The sequence below is a fragment of the Naegleria lovaniensis genome (genome assembly GCF_003324165.1).
Source record: "Naegleria lovaniensis strain ATCC 30569 chromosome Unknown tig008, whole genome shotgun sequence".
NCBI classification, from domain to species: Eukaryota; Heterolobosea; class Eutetramitea; order Acrasida; family Naegleriidae; genus Naegleria; species Naegleria lovaniensis.
In genome coordinates, this window is record NW_025407830.1 from 548268 (window position 1) to 572925 (window position 24658).

General features: G+C 36.1%; 8 protein-coding genes across 8 annotated transcripts; 5 read left to right on the plus strand and 3 right to left on the minus strand.

The window, feature by feature from the left end:
* Positions 1–62: 62 nt before the first annotated feature.
* Positions 63–2342, plus strand: C9374_014582 (uncharacterized protein; the record flags this gene model as incomplete). The annotated part of the gene is made up of 3 exons (XM_044690585.1): positions 63–1289; positions 1333–1865; positions 1913–2342. 3 exons carry the CDS (start codon positions 63–65, stop codon positions 2340–2342), a joined length of 2190 nt encoding a protein of 729 aa, XP_044553174.1.
* Positions 2343–2446: 104 nt separating this feature from the next.
* On the plus strand, positions 2447–3871 carry C9374_014583 (uncharacterized protein; the record flags this gene model as incomplete). The annotated part of the gene is made up of 1 exon (XM_044690586.1): positions 2447–3871. The coding sequence occupies one exon, from the start codon at positions 2447–2449 to the stop codon at positions 3869–3871; it is 1425 nt and encodes a 474-aa protein (XP_044553175.1).
* A 73-nt stretch (positions 3872–3944) lies between these two features.
* Positions 3945–5524, minus strand: C9374_014584 (uncharacterized protein; the record flags this gene model as incomplete). The annotated part of the gene is made up of 3 exons (XM_044690587.1): positions 3945–4799; positions 4860–4965; positions 5121–5524. 3 exons carry the CDS (start codon positions 5522–5524, stop codon positions 3945–3947), a joined length of 1365 nt encoding a protein of 454 aa, XP_044553176.1.
* A 203-nt stretch (positions 5525–5727) lies between these two features.
* On the minus strand, positions 5728–8578 carry C9374_014585 (uncharacterized protein; the record flags this gene model as incomplete). The annotated part of the gene is made up of 3 exons (XM_044690588.1): positions 5728–8002; positions 8046–8153; positions 8217–8578. 3 exons carry the CDS (start codon positions 8576–8578, stop codon positions 5728–5730), a joined length of 2745 nt encoding a protein of 914 aa, XP_044553177.1.
* Positions 8579–9555: 977 nt separating this feature from the next.
* Positions 9556–11352, plus strand: C9374_014586 (uncharacterized protein; the record flags this gene model as incomplete). Its single annotated transcript, XM_044690589.1, has 1 exon — positions 9556–11352. The coding sequence occupies one exon, from the start codon at positions 9556–9558 to the stop codon at positions 11350–11352; it is 1797 nt and encodes a 598-aa protein (XP_044553178.1).
* Positions 11353–11417: 65 nt separating this feature from the next.
* On the plus strand, positions 11418–21047 carry C9374_014587 (uncharacterized protein; the record flags this gene model as incomplete). Its single annotated transcript, XM_044690590.1, has 4 exons — positions 11418–11839; positions 11956–13542; positions 13589–14264; positions 14313–21047. The coding sequence occupies 4 exons, from the start codon at positions 11418–11420 to the stop codon at positions 21045–21047; spliced, it is 9420 nt and encodes a 3139-aa protein (XP_044553179.1).
* A 224-nt stretch (positions 21048–21271) lies between these two features.
* On the plus strand, positions 21272–22168 carry C9374_014588 (uncharacterized protein; the record flags this gene model as incomplete). Its single annotated transcript, XM_044690592.1, has 1 exon — positions 21272–22168. One exon carries the CDS (start codon positions 21272–21274, stop codon positions 22166–22168), a length of 897 nt encoding a protein of 298 aa, XP_044553180.1.
* A 74-nt stretch (positions 22169–22242) lies between these two features.
* C9374_014589 (uncharacterized protein) lies at positions 22243–23691 on the minus strand (the record flags this gene model as incomplete). Its single annotated transcript, XM_044690593.1, has 1 exon — positions 22243–23691. The coding sequence occupies one exon, from the start codon at positions 23689–23691 to the stop codon at positions 22243–22245; it is 1449 nt and encodes a 482-aa protein (XP_044553181.1).
* Between the last annotated feature and the right edge of the window lie 967 nt (positions 23692–24658).

Sequence of the window (24658 nt, forward strand, 5' to 3'; positions counted from 1 at the left end):
AAGTTCATAATGTGCACACTGTCACTATTTTTCGTTACAATTTGCAAATAATTGTGGAAAAAATGCCAACAAAGCCTTCCCTTGTGTTTTCTTCGCCCACGAAATCTTCAGCACAGGTTCCTTCATCCTCTAAACCATCTCCGAGACCTTTCGAAGCCAGCTCACCACCAAACTATGCATCTCACTCTTCGAAAGAAATTAATTCATCATCATCGAACAAACATCCTTCTCTGACTCTTTCTGTAAATAATAGATCGATGACCAGCCGCACACCTTTGAAAACTTACAAAGGTTCCGAAAATACTAACAACAATTCAGAAGTATTCGATAACTCGTTTACTTTTGAATCACCAAAGAAGCATACTACCTCTCTTTCATCATCACATGATTTGGAATCGTCTGACAAAAAGAGAAAGCTAGATCAAGCTTCTACAAGCTCTATATCTTCTCCATCAGGATGGAAAACAAAGCCTTCTAAAAAGCTAAAAGACACATTGTCAAGCATGTCAGACGACAAGAAACCTTTTTCACACAAAGAAGTAAAACCGAAATCAAAGAGGACCAAATTTATTATTGGTGTCACAGGTGGAGATTTTATAGAGAAAGGAGAGGTTGTCAACATCATCAAGAAATTATCCAAAAATTCTGAGTATGATTATGTGGAGATTGGAGGATCTGATTGTGAAAAATTCACACACCTTGTTTGTTTGGATGAAAACCCAAAAAAGACGTTGAAGTTAATCTATTCTATTGCGTTAAATATTCCAATTTTAAAATCGTCCTGGCTCTATGAGAGTGATAAGGCTTCATATTTTGTTTCGGAAAGCGAATTTTATATTACCAACTATCTTAGAAAAAGACCAAGTGGAGGAGTTTTGAAAGATAAGAGGTGCTTTGTTTTAAGAGGAGACACTGTGTCACTCCCTTCACCTGAAATTTGTGAGCGATTTATTGAATTGTGTGGAGGAACAATTGTTGAGAAAATTACTCAAGCTAATATCATCATTACTACATCTGCTTCAAATGAATTGGAATATATTATTCCTAGACATGATATTTCATCACTGCCAATGTATCCAGTGGTCACAATGCGATGGATTGTTGATGTAGTTGACAAACAACAATTACTGGATACCAAAGAGTACAGAGATGAATACTATTATAGCCTAGAGTGCATTAACAAAGAAAAAGAAATACTGAAACAAACGTCGCCATCTCATATTGCTTGTTTACGATTGACATCAACTCTTGATTGCACCGCTCCATTGATACCCTTGTATATGGATAAGGTAGGTTCAATTTTTCCATCTTTTGTTAAATTATGCCGCATAGAAAGTTGTGACTTTGGGAAGAGCTGCAACTGATGTTGACCACGTGATTGACACTCCAAACTCAAAAAAGAATCCTGTCATTTCCCGTATTCATGCTAAAATTGTTCAAATACAAGAAAACAGTAGTCAGAGTGAAGACAAAGTAATAAGATGGAAGCTCATTGATTCTTCTTCTAATGGCACATTTGTAAATAACACCAAGGTTAAGGAAGCGTTTTTGGTGAATGGAGATGTCATTGCATTTGGACATAATAAGGCTAACGTTGCAGTTGGTGAAAAGGTACCATTTGTTCACACCAAATGCATCTATGTTTTCGAAACTGAGGAGATTGTTAATACTGAAGATGTACAAAAAGAAAAGGAAGAGCTTCAAAAAGAAAATGAGAAAATGAGACAAGAAATTCAACGGCTCAGAGAGAGCCACATGAAGACAGCCATGTCAAATATTCAAAAAGAAAAGGAAATTATTAGACTTCAAAATCTCGTTCTTCAAAATCAAAGAAGGGATTCCTTAGAATTTCCTTTCAATCACAAGTATGTTTTATTTAGGAACATTTCAATTTTTCACACTGTTATCTTAGGCTCTACATTATTGATACCAACGTTCTTGTTGAAAGATTGCACATTCTCAAGACTTTATTGGAGAAGGTGAATTGCTCTTGTATCATACCTCAAACAGTCATTTCTGAGCTCGATAAGTTAAAATTAAGGAAAGACATGTGTGGTACCAAAGCAAGAGATGCCATTCGATTCTTGGAAGAATCATTTGAAAAGAGAAAGTATGAAAATCTGTATGGTCAACAAGCTCATCAGACACTGAACGGTATGGAGGATGGAGGTGTACAGCCACAATCAGCAGATGATCACATCATTAATTGTTGTCTCTACTTTAAAGATAAAGTGTTGAAACGAAAGGAAAAGAATCATGAACTCATTCTATTAACCTACGATAGAAATATGAGAATCAAATCTGGAATTAACAAAATTTATGCTCCATCCAATTTCGAATGAAACCGTTTCTTTCTTTGAATGTATGAAGATATTTTTTGGAATTTATTAAAAATTGTAAGATGACAAAGATTACTTCTACTGTAAGTAAGATAAATTCCAAAAAAATGAGCTCTGGAATTGATACCATCACTCGCACAGAAGCAAACCATGCTTCATCAACACTGCCAACTGAAAAAGGAGACATTCGAGTATTATTGGTGTATCTCTTTTTGTTTTATTTATCATTCGGAATTATCAATCCTGTGAATGTAGAATTATTTGAGAAAATTAATTCAGCTCTGGATTCTGTAGATCCGAATCATCATCCAGCCAGCAGCACCAAACACTCAACTTCTCTTTATGGATTTTTATTTGCTCTTCCTGGTGTGATCTTCTTCTTTGTGAGCCCAATAACTGGAAATTTAAGCGATCGATTCGGAAGAAAGCCTTTTCTTACAATATTTGCAGCAATCTATACGACTATTTATGGAATTTATTTTTTATTGTGTCGTGTTGTAACAACAACTAGTCATTCATCATTGAGTAATTTTGAATTGATGATACGAAATAATGCATTGTATCTGTACATCTTTGCCAAAATTTTGCAAGGATTTTGTATGGATGTCATTCCGATGATTAATTCTTATATTGCAGATCATGCAGACAAGAAAGATTTAACTTTATATTTTTCTTATGTATTGGCCATCATGGGATTATCGACAGCCATTGGTCCTATCATGTCTGGATCAATTTATAAGCAATTTGGATTGAATTATGTTTTTGGGACAATATTTGGTATTTCAATTTTCACAACGTGTTTTATATTATTCATTTTGAAAGAGAATGCAAAAGGAAATAAGACCCTTAACAACGTTGATACACCGAAAAAAGATTCCAAATCCTTCTTCTCTGAAATTAGTGCACCTTTTAAATCATTATTTATGATTGTGACACAGGCAGATGCTGCTCTAAAATCATTGATTATATCCAAATTTACCAGTGCTTTCATTTCTGTTGGATTTTTTTGTATCATTACACAATTCACTCGCTTGAAATTTGGATACGGACCTCAGGAAAATGGGTTTGTTCTGACTTTGGTTGGTATTACAGCAATTCTTTCAAATTCAATTCTTGCCAAACCCATTGCATATTTGAGTGGAAGTGAGTCAAACAATCTCGTAGTAGCAGGAATAGCAAATGCACTCTTATTCGTGTCATGTGTATTGACTCGAAACGGAGATTGCTTTTACTATGGAATGGCCTTCTTTTTACTTGGGGCAAAAGAGGATCCATTACGGTCTTCACTGATTTCCAAAGTATTCGATCCAAATCAACAAGGTATATTGAATGGATGTCTTGGATCTATTACGACACTAGGACGAATTCTTGCCCCTGTGATGTTCTCTTTTTTGTTGGATGTTTTCACAACAAGCAGTTCATTGCCGCATGTTGTTGATGCACCTTTCATTGCAATGACATTAATTCAGTTAATTGGTGTTGCTTTTTTGTGGAGAGCCAAACGGTTGATTGATCAAAATAAAAACGAGTAACCAATGAGACTGTTTTAGATTACACTACTATGTATTTCAACTGCACAAACCAATGAATTACATTACTATAATCTTAAAGGTGCTTATTAATGGCTTCGTCGAGACCTTCTGGATCTGCACCTTGAATTTCAGCAATCTTAGAACCATTCTTAAAGAATTGGAAGGTAGGCATTGCTTCAATTCCACACTTCAATGCAACATCTTGGCATTCATCCACATCGACCTTCAAAAACTTGGCATCTGCATATTGTGAGGACATGGCTGCAAAAATTGGTCCGATAAATTGACAAGGTCCACACCACGAGGCAGTAAAATCAACAACAACTAACTTGTCATGCTTTAAGGCCTCATCAAATTCGCTCATGTTGTGAATCTTGACGACATTTCCTAATCGTTTCTTGTCAGCAGCTTGTTTTACTTGTTCCCTATCAGTAGAAATTTTCAAGCTCTCCAATAAATTTGTTACATCGCCAACCTCCTCTTCATCAATTTTCTTTTCTAAATCCTTCAACAGATTCTCCAAGTCTGGAGTTGAACTCTCAGGAACGAAATCCAAATCGTTTTTAACTTCCTGAATCATTTCTTCAGCCTCCATTTTTAACAAGAAGAAGTCGTCGAATTTCTTGCAATCAGGCAAATACTTGTCCAAATCAAATTTGTTTGTTGCGTTTTCATGAATCCAGGCCAAAATTCCTGCTGCACTTCTTTTACCTGAGAATTTAATTGGATTGTTCTTCTTTTCCTTATCACCAGCAGGGAAAAGCTTCATGTTAGGAATAGTACCTTCAGGGAACAGTTCATCCGAATAATCATTCAAATCCGAGTTCATTTTACAAATGACAATACCTGATTCAGGTTGTAAAACGTTGGCAACTTTCTCAATCATAGGGCCCACCATAATACAAGGACCACACCAATCAGCATAAATCTTCACAAGTGAAATGTCAATGATTGGTTAACGACATACATATTGTAGAAGTCAACTTACATCAACAAAAACATCCTTATCATGTGAGTCAAGCACAATTTCATCAAAAGCTGTGGCAACCAGTTTTTTGAGGCCTTTCTTACCAGGATATTCATCGTTAGGAGGTCTTTAAGGTAATAATGATATTTGAGATTTGTGTGATGGTGGAGAAGTGAATGATTCATTTTGATTGGTTCAGAACATGATTGCACGATGATCGTTTGAACATGATCATCAACAGTAAATATGGCTGTTTGTAACCCCATATTGTTAACCACATACCTTGGTTCACTTCTCACTTCAGCTTTTGCAGTTCCGTCTTGAACGGAGGCAAGCCATGTCTTTAAAGCCTCTTTATCAAGTGGAGTCTTGAGACTTGTCATGAATTTCTTTCCTTTGGTTCCCAACATGACGGCACACAAATTGTTTTTCATCTCACCCTCGAGATCAATGCCAATCACATTAGCAATTGAAGCACCAATATAATTGATCGTTTCGGGATGAATATTGCTTTTGAACCAATACGCGTTGGAGAGAACGCTATCGTCCTTGTTTTGTTCCAACAGAGTATCAACTTCTTTCACCAGGTCTGCTTCTGTTTGTTCATTATAGTAGAATATCAATGAATACTTGTCCGTATCCTCAAGCTGTGGAACATGAGAACGCTCTAATTCTTGCAAAGCCATCGTGCTGAATATGATTGAATTTTTTTGTTAAATTTGATTTGGTCTTCCTTGCGACCTTTTTGAACAAAATCGCTTTCACGTTCACGCAGACAAATGCTTAAATTTAGAGTAAGGTTCATCACTTGAATGTTCATGGGTGTTGGGAAGTTTGGTATTCAAACAAAGGCGTCAAGTTACGTGCATTAATGAGGATTTACTGAATGCTATTTGAAGTACCAAACTTCCAACTTTAAAATTGAAAATGTAGTCTTTGAACCTGCCAGTGGTTCGTTATCAAATGTTGTACACCTGTTACTTGTTCCAATGCAGAGCTGGTCATCAATTTGTAGAGCTGGGCCGTCTCCTCCTGCTCCAAAAACAAGTCTGTCTTTTCTACCCATGACGAAAAAGTCATTCTTTCTTGACCATTTGTATTTGGCCTCAACTGGATACATGGAAAACAAAAATGTGTCAGTAGTTCCTTCGAAGCGATAGGTCTTGTCGTATGAATCTCCGCAAAATGCTCCAAAGATACAAACGTCAGCTGTTTTCTTTTTTTCAACAGGAGCTGTCTCTGTTTTTTTGCTTTCTCTTTTCAAAGACTTTCTTAAAGAGGCTCCTTGTTCCTTGTGTTTTCTGATCATTTCAATAACTTTCATTGCATCTTGTTCATTCTCAGATATTTCCAATTCTTGTGGAATCATGTCTTCAATTTTGTCTTTTTGATGCTTCTTGATATCATTAATATCTCCGTCCAGAGAAATTGGAACAGCGGAAATTAGTATAATATTGGGACCAATATCACTACAAATATTGTATAATTGAGATAAGCTGTAACCATCTCTAGAAGTTGAAAACCTTAGTGAGAGGGTTCTTAGCCTTTGTTTGTATGACAACCACGAGACGAGCAATTCCCATTGAGATTCATCCTTAATAATTTCAGATGTAGATCCAATTTTTGGTTTAGTGAACGTTGTAATCTTGCTTGAAAGTTTGTTAGGATTGATTTCAGTTCGGTTTTTTTCATCTAATTGAGTGAGATATTTTCTTGAAATTCCAAATTTAAACGCAGTTTTAAAGAATTCCTCCTCCTCGACAGTAATAGAGTTATTACTTGTTAGAATGTCCTCCATATAGTTTGGAGATAGGACTTTCAACAACTTGGGTTCTAATGTCTTTAAAATGGCATAAGCCACTCGATATAATATTTTCGCACCTTCATTAAAGAAAGAGTCAAGAGCTCTCAATACAAAATCAAATGGTAAGTATGGTACAAAGAGTCTAGAGAACCATTTGTAAGTTACTGAACTAATGTCGAAACCAATCTTTTCAAAATGGCTAGCAAGATTTGGAATGTTCTTCTTAATGATATCGCTAAATGATTCAATGAAAAGGGCATGTTGCATTTTGTTAGTTCTGAAATACCATTTAGATTCTCTAGATTTCTCTAACATACAATGTACAGTTGCATAGGTTTGCTTCTCATTCATGATAATCAAAAGAATCTGAATCAAGTCAGGAATAGGAGGACAATAGTCAATGTCAATGTGATGATCTGCAAGAACGCATAGTATTCTCTTAGCAGCCTTCACGCCTTCATGAGTGAGTAGACCATAGTCCTTATCAATCTCTATCTGCTTCACTGAAATTTCATCATCTTGTATCTCTACTGGTTGTTCCTTTTGTACAATACCTGTTGGGTTGTCGGCATTATATCCTGGAAGTTTTCCTCCAAACTCTGCAATAATTCTTGGGTCAATTGATTCAATAAACTCCTTTTTGTTTTTGAATGTCTTACTATCCGAGTTGTAGTGACCATATGTTTTCTCGAAGTGATTTTCATAAAAATATGGGCTTTGTTTCAATAATGAAGCAGATCCTGTGATACCCATCCACAATAAGCATCTCTTTGATTGAGGAATTCCTGATCTAATCCAAGATTTTGTTGTTTTTGAAACCTCAGACATTGAAAGAGGGAATTTAGTGACATCTTTCCAAGGGCCTTCGTTTTGTCTCTTGTTTTCGTTATAAAGTAAATGTACTGGAATTTTGCTAACATCTGCGAATCTAGAAATGTGTAAACATTGCAATTCCTCCTTGTTCGCAAATGTATGTTCGTCTTTATCTTCTTTTCCAACAACTAGAGCATTTTCATTTTTCAAGTCAATATATGGACCTTTTTCTTCTCCTGCTCCTCCTTCGAAAAAGTTAAAAGCGTCCTCATGTTCTTCGTCAATAAAACCATCCTCGTTTTCTTTTGGCAGTTTTTTGGTCAAGATTGTGTCCTGATTTTCAATAGCGGCAGGAAGAATGTTTTCAATAAGTAATTTTACCATGGACTTTCCAGTTCTTCCAGGAGGTATCTTTTCTCCCTTGTAGAGTCTGGTGTATCCGTGATGAAGAACATCATGATATCTAATAATTACATTCCTATTTACTCTGGTAAATGCTGTTTCTAACCAACTCTCTGCTCCACCAATCGATGAGAATGTCATTGTACTAACAAAATTGAAATGTCATGATGAACTCCGAAAAAACTCACCTTTGTGCCAAACAATGCTCAACTGCCACTTTCCTCTTCACGTGGAATGTGTACACATTTTCTTGTTCCGTACATCCAAACTCCATATTATCTGTTACAGTTTCGAATCTGGCACGAAATAATGAAATCACATATGGTTTGAATCGTCAATTTCATAATATGAGAACTTACTTGTTTTGTTTTTCGTTATAAAGCATGATAGAAGTAATTGGATTATAGTTTGCCAGCCAATCGGCTTGATCTCTCATGATCATTCCCATCAAGTCCTTTCCGAAAACAATAGCCAAATTTTCAGCCTCTTCTTTTGTTGGAGGTTTAGATGGCACTGATGATCCTTTTTGTGATTCCTCTTCCAACCTTCTTCTGAGTACATGAAATGCTGGTCGTGGAATAATTTTGGCATATTTATCTGTATCTTCGAAATATTTTACGACAATCATCTTGATTGGCCTCTTTTTCTGTGCTTGAAGATTTGGAGTGGTTGAGAAATTATCGGGAATTGGCATCGTGAGAGAAACTTCGTTTGGTGCCATTTTCTTTCAATTTTAATATTTTTTTTAATGGTTGATGAAGCCCAAATCGGAAGTGATGAAACACGTGCGTTTTTTTTTGATTGGCTTCCCAATCAGATCTCCTTCTTTCGAAATTAATTCTTCGCTTATGCATGTTATCTGATCAATTTTAAACCACAAACTTTCCAAACCCTTCATCGTTGCACGATATTGGCCATCTCTCATGAGGACAAATCGAAATTAAATTCAACCTGAATTTTGCCCAAATGTGGTTATCGCCTTTTTTCTGTTTATATTTTGAAACGGTTAGGCTCACCAACGTCTGACATTGACACCTATTCTTCAGTTCGGATTGTGAATCACGTTAACCATACAATTATTGGCAAGGTTCACTATATTTTTCTAACCACAACATAAGCACACACTATCGACCTGACGTCACAATACACTGGTTCGCGGCCGTTGGTGTTTCAAGAACAAAAAATTACAACCCACACTCAACAACATTCGTTGTTTGTGAGAATTCCGTCTTGTTGGCAAAAAGATTCACCACTTTCCCTTGGTAAGTTTCCAACCGTTCGCATGTCTCTCTTAATTTGCAATTTAATCACAAAAAAAAGCATCAGAACGTGAAAGCGACACAATCGTTTGCTGGGAAGTTGAACAAAAAATTTGGCAACACTCTCAATTGTCATCACGTAGAAGAGAGACGAGGCTCTTAAGCCTTTCTGTTTATGATTTTACTGCAGCGTGATTACTGTGTGAAGATCATCATCCCAAAGATTATCAGACTGAATGCAATATTTCATGTTATTGAATGATTGGACATTAGTGCAACAACAACATCATCATCAGAAACATCAATTCTCATTATTCCGATTACGTGATTCCCATCCTCTTCATCATCCAATTAATTTGGATAGCAAATTTTAGTTGTTGTCAGTAGAGGTCAACTGTGTCATTGGAAGTTGAACTCGCACAGCATCCAAATTCCAATCATGGAAAGACTGTTTTCTTTCTTGCTCCCAGCAACTATAAGGAATGTAAACGAACGATCGGAGATTGCTCATTTCAAGAAGGAGTATTCACAACACCAACGAGGCGCCAATGAACGATTTATGCAACAACACCAGAGGAAAGAGGTTGCAGGTATTGCCATGGCCACAACAGCAGCAATTACCACAACTACCACTACTACTACCACTAACCAACCCCACACAGAACAACAACCCATTCCAATATTCCTTGCCGTACCTGCAACAGCAGCTGCTGAACATTCAACCAGCACGACGACGACTACTACTACTGAAGAACAATCAAGAGTAGTGGCTCGACGAACCAAATCTCCCGTATCTCCCTCAAGCAAAACGCATACCAACGCTCGTACAACGTCTGCAACCTCCTCCTCCACCTTGGATGAAATCATAACCATTGAGGAAAGCAATACGAGCTACTCGCATCAAGGTGCCACGGCTTTCTCGTCCTCCTCCTCGAGAAAGTCAGAAGCTCGTCTCCTCGAACAACACCAACACCACTCATTCATAAAGCCAAAAGCTCCCTCTCTGTGTAGCTTGATGATGTGTGGAACGTTGGGATCAGGCAAATCCACACTCTATCGTCAATTCAGGGTCACCTTACAAGAAGGATTTAATCAAACAGAAGTGGATCGAATGCGCATGTATCTCTTTACCAACATGTTGAATAGTTTTGGATTGGGTGTGTCCAAGTTTTTAAACCTTCTCTCAGAGTACAAAGACTTTGGATTCAATGCCATTGCACACACAAACATTCCTGAAGAATATTTTACCAATGAACAAGTCATTCAACAATTTGTCGAGTATAAGCAAAAGGTGGGAACACTCCATTCGAGGCATGTCCTGTACGACTCGAATATACCTTATGGAGATATGATCGTGTCCATGTGGGAAGATGCTAGGGTGAGAGAAATTCTCAATGCTTTTGCTTTGAGTGACTCATTCTCTGATGGTTTGGATTACTACTTGAGAACTGAACACGACTCACCCAAACGCATGTTAAACAAAACCACACGATATGAACCCATACTTGATGATATCATTAGCTGTAGAACCAAGACCACAGGTATCACATACATTGATTTTGACTTCCTTGGCACTGCTTATCGAGTGTATGACGTTGGAGGAGCTCGTACGGAACGGAAAAAGTATGAACATGTATATCCTGGCTTAACAGGTGCCTACTATACTGCCTCTCTCATTGACTATCGAAAAACATGCTATGAAGATGACTTTTCAAGTAGATTCACAGAGAGTACGACCTTCTTTGACACACTGAGCAACGGTCCATTGAAATACTCTCCAATATTTCTTGTGTTCACAAAGCTAGATATTTTCAAAAGGACCTTTGAGGGTGAAACTACATTTTCTGGTTTGTGTCCAGAGTATGCGAATTATGATTCGTCAGAACACAAAGATTTCTCCACTTTCTTTACAGATCTTCCTTCTCAGTCCAAAATTGATTCCTATCCCATTGTTCATCCATCTTCCTCCTCATCTTCCTCCAACCAATCCAAATTTTTAAGGTATCTTCTTGATGAAGAAACACACCTCACTAACGAAGAATTGAGAGTATTATCGTTCATTGAAAATAGTCATACATCAAAATTGAAATTCAATAGCAAGCGAGTTTTCATCTTTTACATGACTGCTCTCGATACAAATCAATTCAAAAAATTGATTGACATTACCACTTCAATTTTGTATCAACTTTTTTCACACACTCCCTCGAAACAAGCCAAGTCCAATTCCCACAAATAACTTCTAATAAACACTAATGCATTGACTGCAAGTAGTTCAACACTAGATTTTTCATCACATAAAAAATGACAACAACCAATCCCACTTTAAAGATGGGACATTATGGTCGTGTGATTCAGGTTGATGAATCCATCACACCAACAACACTCACTCCGACCACACTATTTGACGATGATCAACCGGAACTGGTGGATCAAAATAATGAAACAAACAACCATGTATTTTCCGATTCATCTGTTACTACTCCGATATTTCCAGTAAAAATATCGGGTGGTATTCCAGGAGCAACAAATCATGATGATACTTCTGTTGGAAATGGTGATATCAGCTCATCATACTGTCCATATAACGATATTTTGCAAATATACGACAAGAAAACTCATCAACTTCAATTTTACTTTGTGAAAGAGGGCCAAGCAAGTAACGACAACACTACTTTTCAATTTTTAAATGACCATATTACTGTGGATAATTGCAGCTGCAACTCGTATGTATTGAATGAAGTAAGAAATGATATTTAGTAATAATATCGATTTTATTTAGTTTTTTGTGGATAAAATCACATGAGAGATGTGATATAAATTATTTACCTTATTTATTTAGCACCAATGAGTGTTCAAAGATTATTTATTCGTGCTACTTTATTATTACCTATGAGAACAATTTTGACGTTTTTTTATTTGTAAAGGCACGACTTTCTGAAAAACCATCTGATGACTCTAAAGAGGTCAAGAAACCTCTTCCTTTCGTATCACGTAAAAAGGAATTGATAGATTTTTTAGCTAGCCCAAAGAATTTGCTCCAAGAAAAATCAGGAAAAGACCTTTGGAAAGTTAGCAGATTTACGAGCTGTAATCAAGAATTATTTTCAATCCTTTCTAGTTCGAACAATTTTACTGTAGATACGAACATTACTCTCTCTCATATTTGTCCAGTGTTGGAAAGTAGACATTGCATGTTTATTTTCAGTGACGGAACGGCTTGTGAACTGTCATTTCAGAATTACAAGCTCACATTATGCTCTTCATTCAAATTGCTACCACAAACAAATGAAGGCATATATTCAGAAATACTATCCTACCAACAATTCCTTATATGTTATCAAGCTAGCCAACACTGCGTCGTTGATGTTTGGGATATTTCAAAACAGAAAAAGGTTGGGATTGTTGATCTTACGCCTAACTTTGCAAATAACGATTACTCTGAAACCCTTTCCAGATTACAAATATCAAATAATGGACTATTATTAAGTGCAGTTGGAAAAAACAATTCTGTTTATATAATTGATATTGATTCTAATTTTCAAATAGTTAAAAAAGAAACAGAACATAATCAGGATGCACAGTTTGAAGATAATGATGACGACGATACTGAAGACGATGAAGAAGAAGAGGATCAATCTTCAGATGAGGAGCTTGGTACGTCAAATAACGAAGAAAAGGAGATGGGAGTGCAAGTTGTTGAATCTCTTCTTCCTGTTACTTACGCTGCAGACAATTATTATCAATCTCACTGGTATGATAATACTGAGCCTCCAAAGAAATCTACTAGCGTGTTGTTTGATTCTTCGAATAGTATTAGCAGCCTTGAAAAGGACTTGGATCTCACTTCGCCACTCGTGGTTGCCAACAAAACTCGTAAAGAAACTCTTTTGAAAGATTCTATCCATTTGAGAAAAGGATTATCTGGCAATCTAGAAAGCAATTATGAGCATGGGCTATTATCAAGAAAAGACTCTCGATTATCATCCAGCCACATGCTCTTATCACCAAGAAGAGAAGAAAATATAAGCCATATTGGTGAGGGTCTACTTTTAATCCATAATCCTTTCAACTCAACAATGAACTATTTATTAACCAATGACAAGTGTTATATTACTCACAAGATTAACAATATTGAGAAATGGAACACATTACAAATTTATGATGTATCATCAGGAAAGCTTGGACATATTCAGGTTCTTGCTGACGTTTTTTTGGCACCATTATTTCCAACAGGCTGTCATTGCATTTGTATCAGCAATAATTCTCTAGATCACGGCATTTATCATCTGAATTTCAACATTACCAAAAACATACTTCTCAATAACCTGATCAAATACGAAAGGCAACGACTTGCAGAAAAGCTGTGCGATTTAAATGGTTGGGATAGACAGTCACTATCCGTGCATGCCATAGAACTGGGATTGAGGTATGTGTTCTACTTTTTTCTTTTTCAACGATAATTTGTGTGTTAGAAATCGTGAATTGTCGGTAGTGCAAGATACTTTACGAAATTTAGATCCACAACAAGAGCTTAATGTTTGCTACATTATTGCAAAGTTTATTCAAGAAACCAAGTTTTCTCGAGATAGCGAGTTTAAAATCCAAACAATTACTACAGCCATTGGATACATTCTCTCACTCATTGAGAAGAGAATCAACGAGCTTGGAAGAAATCCCAATTTTGGATTGGGAGAGGAAGACCCCAACTTGTTTGATTCCATCTTCTTGTTTCAAAACAAGCACGTACCTATTATCACTGAGAGTGCAAATTCCGTCATTAAGAAACTTGAAATTAGAAATCCACGAAAAATGGATAAACTTATGGAAAGTCAAACAGTATCAGAAATTGATGAGATTACAACAGCCTCAAATGACATTTACCATTCTTCATCAGTTCACATGATTGCAATAATAGAGGATATTATGAGCTCAAAGAAGACTCTTTCAAAGCCCGAGGAGATTCTTCTCTTATCAAACATAGTTGCTTTATTACGATCTTGCTTACTGATGAATGAAGAAGAACATGAAGAAATGGCTGCATCTCAACATGAAGCTTTTCCGCAAGATCACCTTTCTGTTTTAAGTTCCATTCCAGCATCGAATAAGAATAAGAACGACAAGAAGGTTGATATTACTCCAATTGATTTGGTAAGTGTCGCGTGCTGTAGTTGACGGTGATCACTAACATTTCTTTAGTCTCTTTATAACGACAACTTTAACGATTTATCTTACTTTGGATCTGAAATTAAAACTGGAATTTCCTTGAACAATGAAGAAGATATGTATAATTATGATCAAGATGATGATGATGAGATTTCAGATGCTGATGAAAAGAATGAGGTTGAGTTGTTCGAAAGGATATTGACACTAGAAAATGAAACTCTATTCAAGAAATGGAAACAGATGGACAATAAGAGTATTATCACAGAGAGTTTATTGAATGGGGTAGTTTCTTTAGGATTCTCGTTCTTGAAAAATAGAGCCATGAAAATCAAAACTGATCTTGGTTCTGATTCTGACAAGGATGAACGTGACACGAATTGCGATATTATCAATTTTGAAACTTTCAAAGAAGTTGCATTTAAAATCGTCTACGAGAAGCTTTCATTAGGAGAATACACTGCTGCTCTGGAGATGATTGAAAATTTGGGAGAGGATCTTGTTGAGCACATGAGAGACATTGCATTCAATACTTTGGACAAAAACATTAGAAATTACTTGATCAAAGAGTTAACAAGATTGAAGAAATTTAATGAAGAAGAATTGGAAGTCATCGAATTTCTCCAATTATTGGAAGAGTTATATCCTGATATTAATATTCTAAGAGTTCAAGAAAAGCTTCATAATCTTGGATATGCCAATCCATTCCATGAAGAATCTGATCTATTTGAAGCCCAACATTCGGAGTATCCCATACAAATTGGAGACATTTCGGATATGGGACAAATTAGCAAGGCCAGCAACAATGTCGTTGCTTCGAGTGAAGAAAGTCCTTCATCCTCAGCGTCTCCCAAATCGGACACAGATGACGTCGTTTTCAGACGAAGAACTTCTAGTTTGATGAGAATGAAGAGCCCTTCAATTATCTCTAAAAAGTTATTGACCTTCCAAAAATCCAAATCCAGTTATCTTGTGACCACATTGAGATGGGTCATGAAATGGGACAAGGAAACAAGAGAAAGAATATTATTGGAAAAAGATTATCATGACAATGAATCCTTGAGAGCAAGACTGTCATTCTGTATCGCTCATCATGACTATGTCGGCATTGTCAGATGGGCAAAAAGTGTGCTTCCATTGACTCAACTCCATTCAAAGAAAAAAGCTACAGGAATTCAGTGTGTTCTTACCGAACAAGGAGATATTACGTATACTTCTGAACATACAACCTCAAAAAAAGCTTCCTCAACCATGCAAAATTGTAATGAGATTCTTGAAATTGTTAAGGATCAATTGAAGTATTGTAGTCCAATGATGAAAGAAATTTTACTCAACAGCTTGGCACTTCGAGGTATTTTCGTACAGGAAGACACTTCCGATTTTATCTCGTTATTGAAACGATTCTGTGCCACATACCAACTATTTTCTGTACATCCAGTTGAATTTCCAATGTTTGACAATGATCCAATTCTACTGTTTGACAATGATCGAGATCCAGCTCCATCCATTAACACCTCCTCGTTGCATCCACAGGGAGAGCTCAGCAAATTTCACAAGGATTTCATTTCATTCTGCATTGATAAGAATTTACCAAGCATTTGTTTTCGTTATGTTGACAAATTTGATTTATGGGAATGTTTGGAAGAAAGTAAGATTTTCCCAGAAGAATCCAAGCCAGATTGGCTTAAAATGATACTTCTCTCCAAGAAAAATCGATTGTTTGACTTGTCAATGGTTAATGCTCGATCGGTGTTGGGGATTGACAATCACAGTATCAATTCCATGATGAACGAGAATCCATTAATTGCTCTCTCTACTCAAATGTACTCTCCAAAAACTCTACATGAAGCCATGAAAGAACCATCAACAAGCGAGCATTACTTGAACAGGACAACCTTATCAAAAGAATTACACTCCTATCCTACCTTCCATAATGCTCTATTTGGCGAGAAAAATACGCCTAGTTTATCGAGAAGAGTCATGAACGAAGAGGAGCAATCTAAAAACGGTACAATCAACTTGTGCGCACATGAAATTTCAAGAGGAAACATAATCTCGAATCAAAAAGATATTTCTCTATATGAAATGTTGATCAAGACGAATACTGACATTTCCATTGAAGATATTTTAAATATAGAGGAAGATGAATTGCAAGAAAAAGATCAAGATTTTTCACTCTTGCAATCACATAGATCTCTCAAGCTTGATTTTACTGACAACTTGTATGGATTTTCTGATCATTCATGTTCCATCGAAGAGACTCTAGATGTTGAATATTATCTTGTAAACAAGAGACCTTTGGAAGCTTACAAGGAATTGCTCCACTCTTACAGAGAAAAGAACAAAGGCATTGCAACACTTTTGGAAACTGGAGAGGTGTGTTCTCCCTATCTTTATGGAGAACAATTTGAAAGCATTGGAAAATACCTACCAAAGGAAGAGCAAAAAGCATTATGTCAGAAAGTGAGATCTATTGCCATCCATAACTTTGCAGATCAGTCCATCACTGCTTGTTGTAGAATGTTCATTGAATTATGCTGCTTTGACGTCTATACAGAACTTTATTCAAACTCGATCTTGATTGATACTAAAGCAGCGAGAAGAATTGCAGAATTTCATGCATCGTTTAAGATACAGAACGAAGAAAAGTCTGTCTTGATGAAAAAGCTTGCTGATGACTTGGTATCCATTGAAATTTTGGAAGCCGACGATAGTACCATGGAAAAATACGTGAACTCTCCTCAATACAGAGTTCTTAAACTACTTGAGGAGGCAACAGATTCCATGCTCATTGTGGATATTTCTGTTAAGGACTTCCTTGAAAAAGAATTCTCAAAATCAACGAACGAGTCTGCATATGACAAGGTGCAAATTCTGGACGGTATGAGAAATACAGGAAACAAGATTTACGTTTCACCATGGAAGCTACTTTGTATATTTTGTGAAATTCATAATTTGCCAGAATATGTGCATCATTTACAAACTGCCGCAAAAAGAGGGCAATGGATTTCATTCCTGTATCATGCTCAAGATGGTAATGTTCCACTTTCCACCGTCATGTCTATAGTGCAGCAATACATGCCCGACTCATTGAAGCAATTCTTACTCATTACACTTCGAGAGATGAAATCCAAACAAGAGGGCAATGCACCATTAACTATAACCACAGACTCTAACAATAATGATGCCTTATTGATGGCGTCCTTAGGAGACGCTACAGATTCAACGAGCAAATTGTTTTTGGAGTTGATACGTACCGAAGAGTTAATGACCTCTAAATCAAGTACTGATATTATTAATTATCTGCTAAATAAGTCTATTAGCATGAGTGAGCCATTATTGGCGATTATCGCCACATGCTACATTTCGACTAACAATTCAAATGTAGAAATATTTGCATGTATGAAAACATGGTTGCAATCCATTAAGCAACGTTTGAGCAGTGTTGACAAGAAGGGTACTGACACAATGTCCATCCAAAAGCTGACGACAAAGAAGTTACTTGAAGCAATCGAAAAGCAAATTCAAGATTTCTGCTCCAATAATTTTTTGAAAGATGAAAAGCAAAGCGGAGTGAATTATATCATCCAAGCATTCCAATTATTCGATAGTACCAACCCCATTGCTTCCTTTTTAAGTTTTTATGAAGCATATCTTTTTGATAACTATGAAAGGGCCACGAACTACTTACAACAATTTGTCAGCGCTGTCAAAGATATGCAAAATGGCAAAACTCTACAGTTTAAATTAGGAGATTTAAATTGGCTGATTATCACCTCTACAGCACTTGCTCAACAACTTTCTAGATGCTTGGTGTCTCAATTCAAAAGAACAAAATTTTTGGAATTGCTTCATTCATCTCAGTTCTCATTAGCAGTGGACATGTCCAATGAGTTTGAGAGCATGTACAGCCTAAATTGTCTGTTGGAGAGAGTCATTAATTCTGGTGTGGTGATTGAGACTGACAAGATGAATGTTTTTACAGGTCAGCCCAGCATGTTCATTGAGTCGCTTATTGAAAATAATTGTTTTAAGGAAGCACGACAAGTAGCAGTCATGTTCAGAAAGAAGATCAATTTCCCCACAGACAAAATTACCCTGGCTCAAGCGAACCACAAAATAGCAAAGGTAAAAGGTCTATTCTCATCCACTCATGAGCTCACTATGGCTTACTCTAAGGTCAATGACCTGTTTATCAAATTCAGATATCCTCAAGAAGAGGCTGCTAAATATTTCCTGGAACAAGTGTTGGTCCTTCAAAAGAGTATTTCAATGGCAGGAATTTTACACTTGTTGAATCTTTCTTTGAGATGGTTTGAAGGAACATACTCTCTTACAAAGAGGTCTGTGGAATTATCAAAGCCAGTGACTCCGTCAAGACCAACCAAAGACTTGGAGTTCTTGAGTCATAGCATTATGCTCCTGTCTAACTCGCAAGAAGAAAGCTCATCACCACACATATCTGGAATTTTAGCTTCATTAGAGAGCAGATTAATTGAAACCTCAAAAAAGTCATCCTCGGTTTTGAATATCGAAGAATTACTTGATAAGGTCATTGATAACTTGCTGTTGAGTAGTCAATATGATGAGGCAAAACGGCTTTCTTCTTACTACAATTACGAAAGTCGAGTTTTGGAAATTATCGACATTGCCCTATCTATGGCGAAATCTAATGACTCGAAAACATTATATCAAGATTCTGAACAGAAATATACAGGCATACCTTCGAAAATTTTACCTTCTCATCTCTACAAACAACTGAAAGAAGTTTTACCAAATATTGATGAAGTCGATGATATTCAACAAATATTGGACAAATTACAATTGCTGTGCTATGGATACAAGATGAAAGGAGCTCGCAATTATCTAAAGATTATTGCTCTTAATTATAGAATTGGACGAATTCTTCAATTGAATTACGAAAGTATAGTTACCAAAGATAGCTACGATGTTCTCAAGTTGTTGTTGATGCTATTTGGAAAGGAAAAACTGAAAGTGTGTTCTTCATTCATTCAACTAAAAACGCTGGATACTGATAGAGCTGCTTGTGTATGTGCACATTATCTGTTTAACACCTATGCCGAATATTATAGAAATGAAGACTTGTCCATATTCAAAAATCAGGATGAAACCGAGATTTTGATTGAAGATTATTTCCAAAATAATGCAGGAAGTACCTCTAGTGATGATTTAGATGACCGGCTTTCAACGAGCTCAGGAAGCTCATTCTCAAGTTTTGACTTTTCGACATCATATTCAAGCGTGGCAACAGGAAGCTTCTTCAAGCAAGCTATGGCTAAAAACAACAAACCACCAAAACCTCAAAAAGAGTCACAAAAACAATTTGATTTAGTGAAATGCACAATGGATGAATTTGCTGAATTTGCAAATATTTGTAGAGATCCTTCAGCAATCGCTCGACATTTAATTCATTTGGTGGATGCAGAAGAAGAAAATGATTCTTCACACAATAACCAAGGTGACAGTCCAGGTAAAAAAACGTCGCGTACACAAAAACATGTCAACAAACATAACATTAACTTGAAGTGCAAAGTAGAGCTGATTGTTAGAGCATATCACTGCTACCACATGTCCTCGAGTTTTGAAGGAATTGAATCAATTTTGAAACGCATTAAGGGTCCACTGATTCAGGAAATTTTAGACGAACAAGATTTTTCTCTCATTGTTCGACTTCTTGTCACCATTCCTGACTTTTCAGAGTTAACATTTTTGTTTGACATACTCATTGAGAATGAGCAATTTGAGCTCATTTTGAAAAAGAACTCCCAATCAGATCAAGATAACAACAATCAGCTTAAAATGGCTCTCTCATCGTACGTTCAAACCAAATTTCCAGAACAAAACGAAAAACTTGCAATGGTTTACTTGAGATTTAATATGCTAAAAGAATATGGTACTTATTTGTTTAATAAGGGATGTAGAGGAATCAAAGTCATTCACAGAAGAATAGTAGGCGGAGATTCTTCAGATGCTACTAGCAGCTCTTCTTTCAATTATCAATCCTCCATGGACGAACATGTTCCATTGGAGCATGTGTGTAAGATTGTTTGTGAAAACTTTGATTCAGCTGCCTCTTCTCTTACAAAAGAAGATTGTTGCCAAACAGCAGTGAGAGCAACAAACTTGAGTGCACTCGTGAAATTACAACTCAAATTCTACAATGAAACTCCAAATAAGAAGAAACTTCAAAACATGCCAATGATCCTTGAACTTTCACCAAAAGATGCTAGAACCTTTATTCAAAATCATGGTAATTTTGAGGAATCTCTAATTGTTGCAAATGCCTATGATATCAATACCATGTCAGATTGGATTGATCCAATTTACAACAACTGTGTGAAAAAAGGAGACGTTGAATATTTGCATGTGTTAAAGCAATATCTTCCAATTAGCTCAAATTTATTTAGAGAAATTGCCAAACGTGTGAAAATTGATTCCAAACCTCTCAATACCAAAGTCTTAACGTCATTCCACAAATTCCTTTCACAACACTGTTCAGATTATAAGGTAGTGATGGATATTTGTGAAGACATGTTGCATTTCCTCACTTCCTCTCCGCCACTCAATTCAAGCTCCTCGCCCATTCATACTCTATTCTCTGATTTGAACAAACATGTCATTTCAATTCTGGATTATGTTCCTCCAAACATGATGATGTCTGGCAATACTTCCCAATTGACCATCGATCCAAATAGTTCCTCTCCCATGAATCCTGCCCAAGAAGAATTTTCGCAGTTCATCCAAGAATAAACAATCGAGTGTTCTTGTGTTTAATTTTAATAACATGTACTGATTTTCAACAAAACTCTATCAAACTTGTTTTTACTCACTGCTGAGACACTACCACTTCATGTTCATATGGTTTAATAAGTTATTGCAGGCATACTCTAGAAAGATGGGAAGAGATTCCACTACATGATCAATTGTTATTTTAGAATTGCATTTTCCCTCTGTGAATCTTTGATCAGAAAAAAATGGGTCAACAACACGTTTCGAAATATTCCATCTCTCATGAATATGTGCATATTCCTGATGATATTATTTATCATATATTAACTTTTGTTCCTTCTCAATATATTTTTACCAATCAAATCATGAGCGTTTCACGACAATGGAAGCGAGTGTGTTTTAGATTGAATATTTCAGTAGATTTGAAACTTAAGCCTGCCAATCATGCGAAATTCAAATTAATGGCTAAATGTCGATATTTAAACAATTTAACAGATTTAAATTTACGAAGTACGGATTTGCATCATTTTGGTCTTTCCATTCTACTCAATTCCAATCGGGTGAAGAATTTGAAAATTTTGAATTTAGCAGGAAATTATAATTTAGGTCATGAAGGCATTCAGCTCCTTTGTGAATGTCCAAATATTGGAAATTTATCCTCGCTTTCACTTGAAGGATGTTACTTGGAACCAAAATCGTTGAAATTACTCTCTTCGTCCTTGATGTTACCGTATTTGTGTGAATTGAATTTGAGCGGAAACTTGATTAGCTTAGAAAGTGCAAAGATACTGTTTAATAGCCCATATTTGTCAAAGCAACTAAAACGATGGATTTTGAAATCGTGTACATTCTCTGATGAGCATTTTGAAGTATTTTTGAGTAGCAACGTGTTGAAGAATTATAACAATTTAACATTGTTAGATTTTTCAATTAATTATCTGACGGATAACACAGCTTCAAATTTGCTAAAAGAAAGCAACAAGTTTTGGAATTTGCAAGAGTTTAATTTGGCTCGTAATATGTTCACGTCTGTGGGCGAAAACCTTATTAGGAATTGTGAAACATTGAATAAGGTGGTTGTTTTGAAGGAAAAGCAATCGAATAACTACTCCAAACTACGTTCATTTTTTATTGACCAGTAATTACACATTAACAACAAAATCTCTGGGCAATTTTTAGAAGGGGTGAAAGTTATTTGTGGGAAAGAAGATGATAATTACCAAACTTCGTGATCCATGTCAAATTTAAAAAGGACATCTTGAAACGCATGCTCATATGGAGAGTACAACTTGTGAAACCGTCTAAAATGTGACATGATCTGTGCAGGTCCAGAAGTTTGTGACCTCAAACCCACCAGGTAATTCCACACCCTCCCACATTCATTCTCATTTTCAAATAAAAATTGCAAGTGTGTTGATCCATCATGTGTGTTGTCTTGATCAGTATTCAATATGGCATTACTTCCTTCTACGTTAGTTGGAACAATATGAATACTGGTACTATTATCTGACAAGTATAGATCTGTTGTGAAAGTATTACTATGCACATCAAAATCAGTCACTCGTATTGGATGGATGACTTGTTCGTATTTTCTAAACCATTTGTTTTCTTTTGCGTTCCAGATTTCACATATGGTGGTATCTGACCCGCATCCTGACCCGCATGCTATGAGTTCATCGCTGGCTTTCTTGTAACACATGACATATCCTTTCTTAGACATTATTAATAATCCATTTTCATAGTGTTCTGATTTTGTTGAACTCGCTTGGCCTAAATGAGAAGAGTGTTTCTTTCGCTTGAGCAATTTTGAAAGTAATCCTTTTTTAGAATTCGTATCTTCAGTATGGTGCCTCTCGATGACAACAGTCAATCCAACATAAATCTTTGAAAGAAGTACATTCGTTGGTAGTTGATCCACAATTTCTCTCAGTGCTAAATATTGATTGGCACCATGTGCAATTTTGTCACATAACGCCAACACTTCTTGGATTTTCAGAATAAACCTCGACGATTCGGTTTCATCATTAAATGTTAATGAATTGGAATATCTAAGCAACTCTTTAAACATCAAAATATATCTAGGAATTTTGCCTCTAAACATTATGCAGTGAAAATAAAAAAGACACTGTTGTGAACTCTTGTATGGCAATGATAGATTTTGAATTCTCTTATTCAATTTTCTGAATTCATTGGTTTTTTTGGGAATATCTTGCAGTATTCGAATCCAATCGTCGCATGTGATAAAAAACAAGCAACAGTGAATATATTCATCATTGGTAAATAAAATATTAAAATGAAATAATTGTTTTTCCATCAATCTAGCCAAAAAAATTGCAATTTCATTGAGCGTTTCGTTAGACAAATCCTTGGGAATGTTGAAGCAGTTGATGGATGTTTCTTTTTCATGTTTCCTCAAATCCGAAATGATTTCTTGCTCACATGTTCTCATCTCGGATGTAATTTTTAAAAACTGTTCTAAATGATACATTTGATGAAACAAGTGTTTGGCTTGATCCGATGTGAGAACTTGTTGCTCTATGATATAAATTTGTACAAATTCATGTAATTCCAATAAATAATACTCAAGGTCTTTGTACCACAGAGTATTCAGATCCAACAATTCCGCAGAAGCCGAACAAAAACGAGCGAGAGGTGGTCGAGGCATTCTTTCAAGTTATGAACTCAAAACATGGAACAAGGAACATTCTTCTTTGAGGAAAATTAAGTTGGATTGATGCCACAAGTTTGTGTAAGAGGTGATGCTAGTAATTAGAGTCCATAAGGACGCATGTCATGAATGGATGGAAGAGCATCTCCCAAACTTTTAATGTGTCGTGCTTCAGTCATCATTGATGAAATTAAATATTCATATTGAATGTATTCCTCGTCCTTCCGTTCTGAATTCGTTTGAAGTGCACTGAGAGAATCTGAATTGCACAGAGTTGATGCTGCAGTTTGTGTTGAATGTTCCAACTAGTGTATATTGTTGGAGAGTTATAAACTAGTAGTGAATTGTTAGAAAGGAGCAGTGCTGTTGTTGTTTTGCTCAACCATGCTTGTGCTTGTAAATTCAGAACTCATAGGGATCACTCGTTTCTCCAAAACTCTTAACGTACGTTTCATTTGTGGTTTTCGCTCCTCATTCAACACTATGAATAGTATTAAGGAAAAGGGTTTTCTCAACGTTGTTTGAATTAATTCAGAAAAACAAGTCCAAGACCATCAGGATTCTTTGCACGTTCGTTGGAAAGAGGTTTCAAAGTTATAAATCTTATATCCAACTTTTGAAAGATGAAACAACATCTTCCATAAGGACTCGAATAGTCCTTGTCCGCTTCGGATTGAATACATTCGATATTACCCACTCGCATTTATTGTCTGTCTCTTCGTTGATTGATGTCAAAGACAAGTTTATCGTTTCTTGAATTTTATTAGAACAACAAACTTGTCACTTGTATTGAAAGAGTATGTTCATACACTTTTCGATACATCAAACCATCATCAATTATGCATTTTCTGTGGCTCTATATCAAGTAACACGCTCCGACATCTATTTTAATCATTTTTAACACCAACAGCTGACACTTCTAAAAAGTCGGTAAAAAATTTGTTTGCGCTTTCTGTCACGCCGC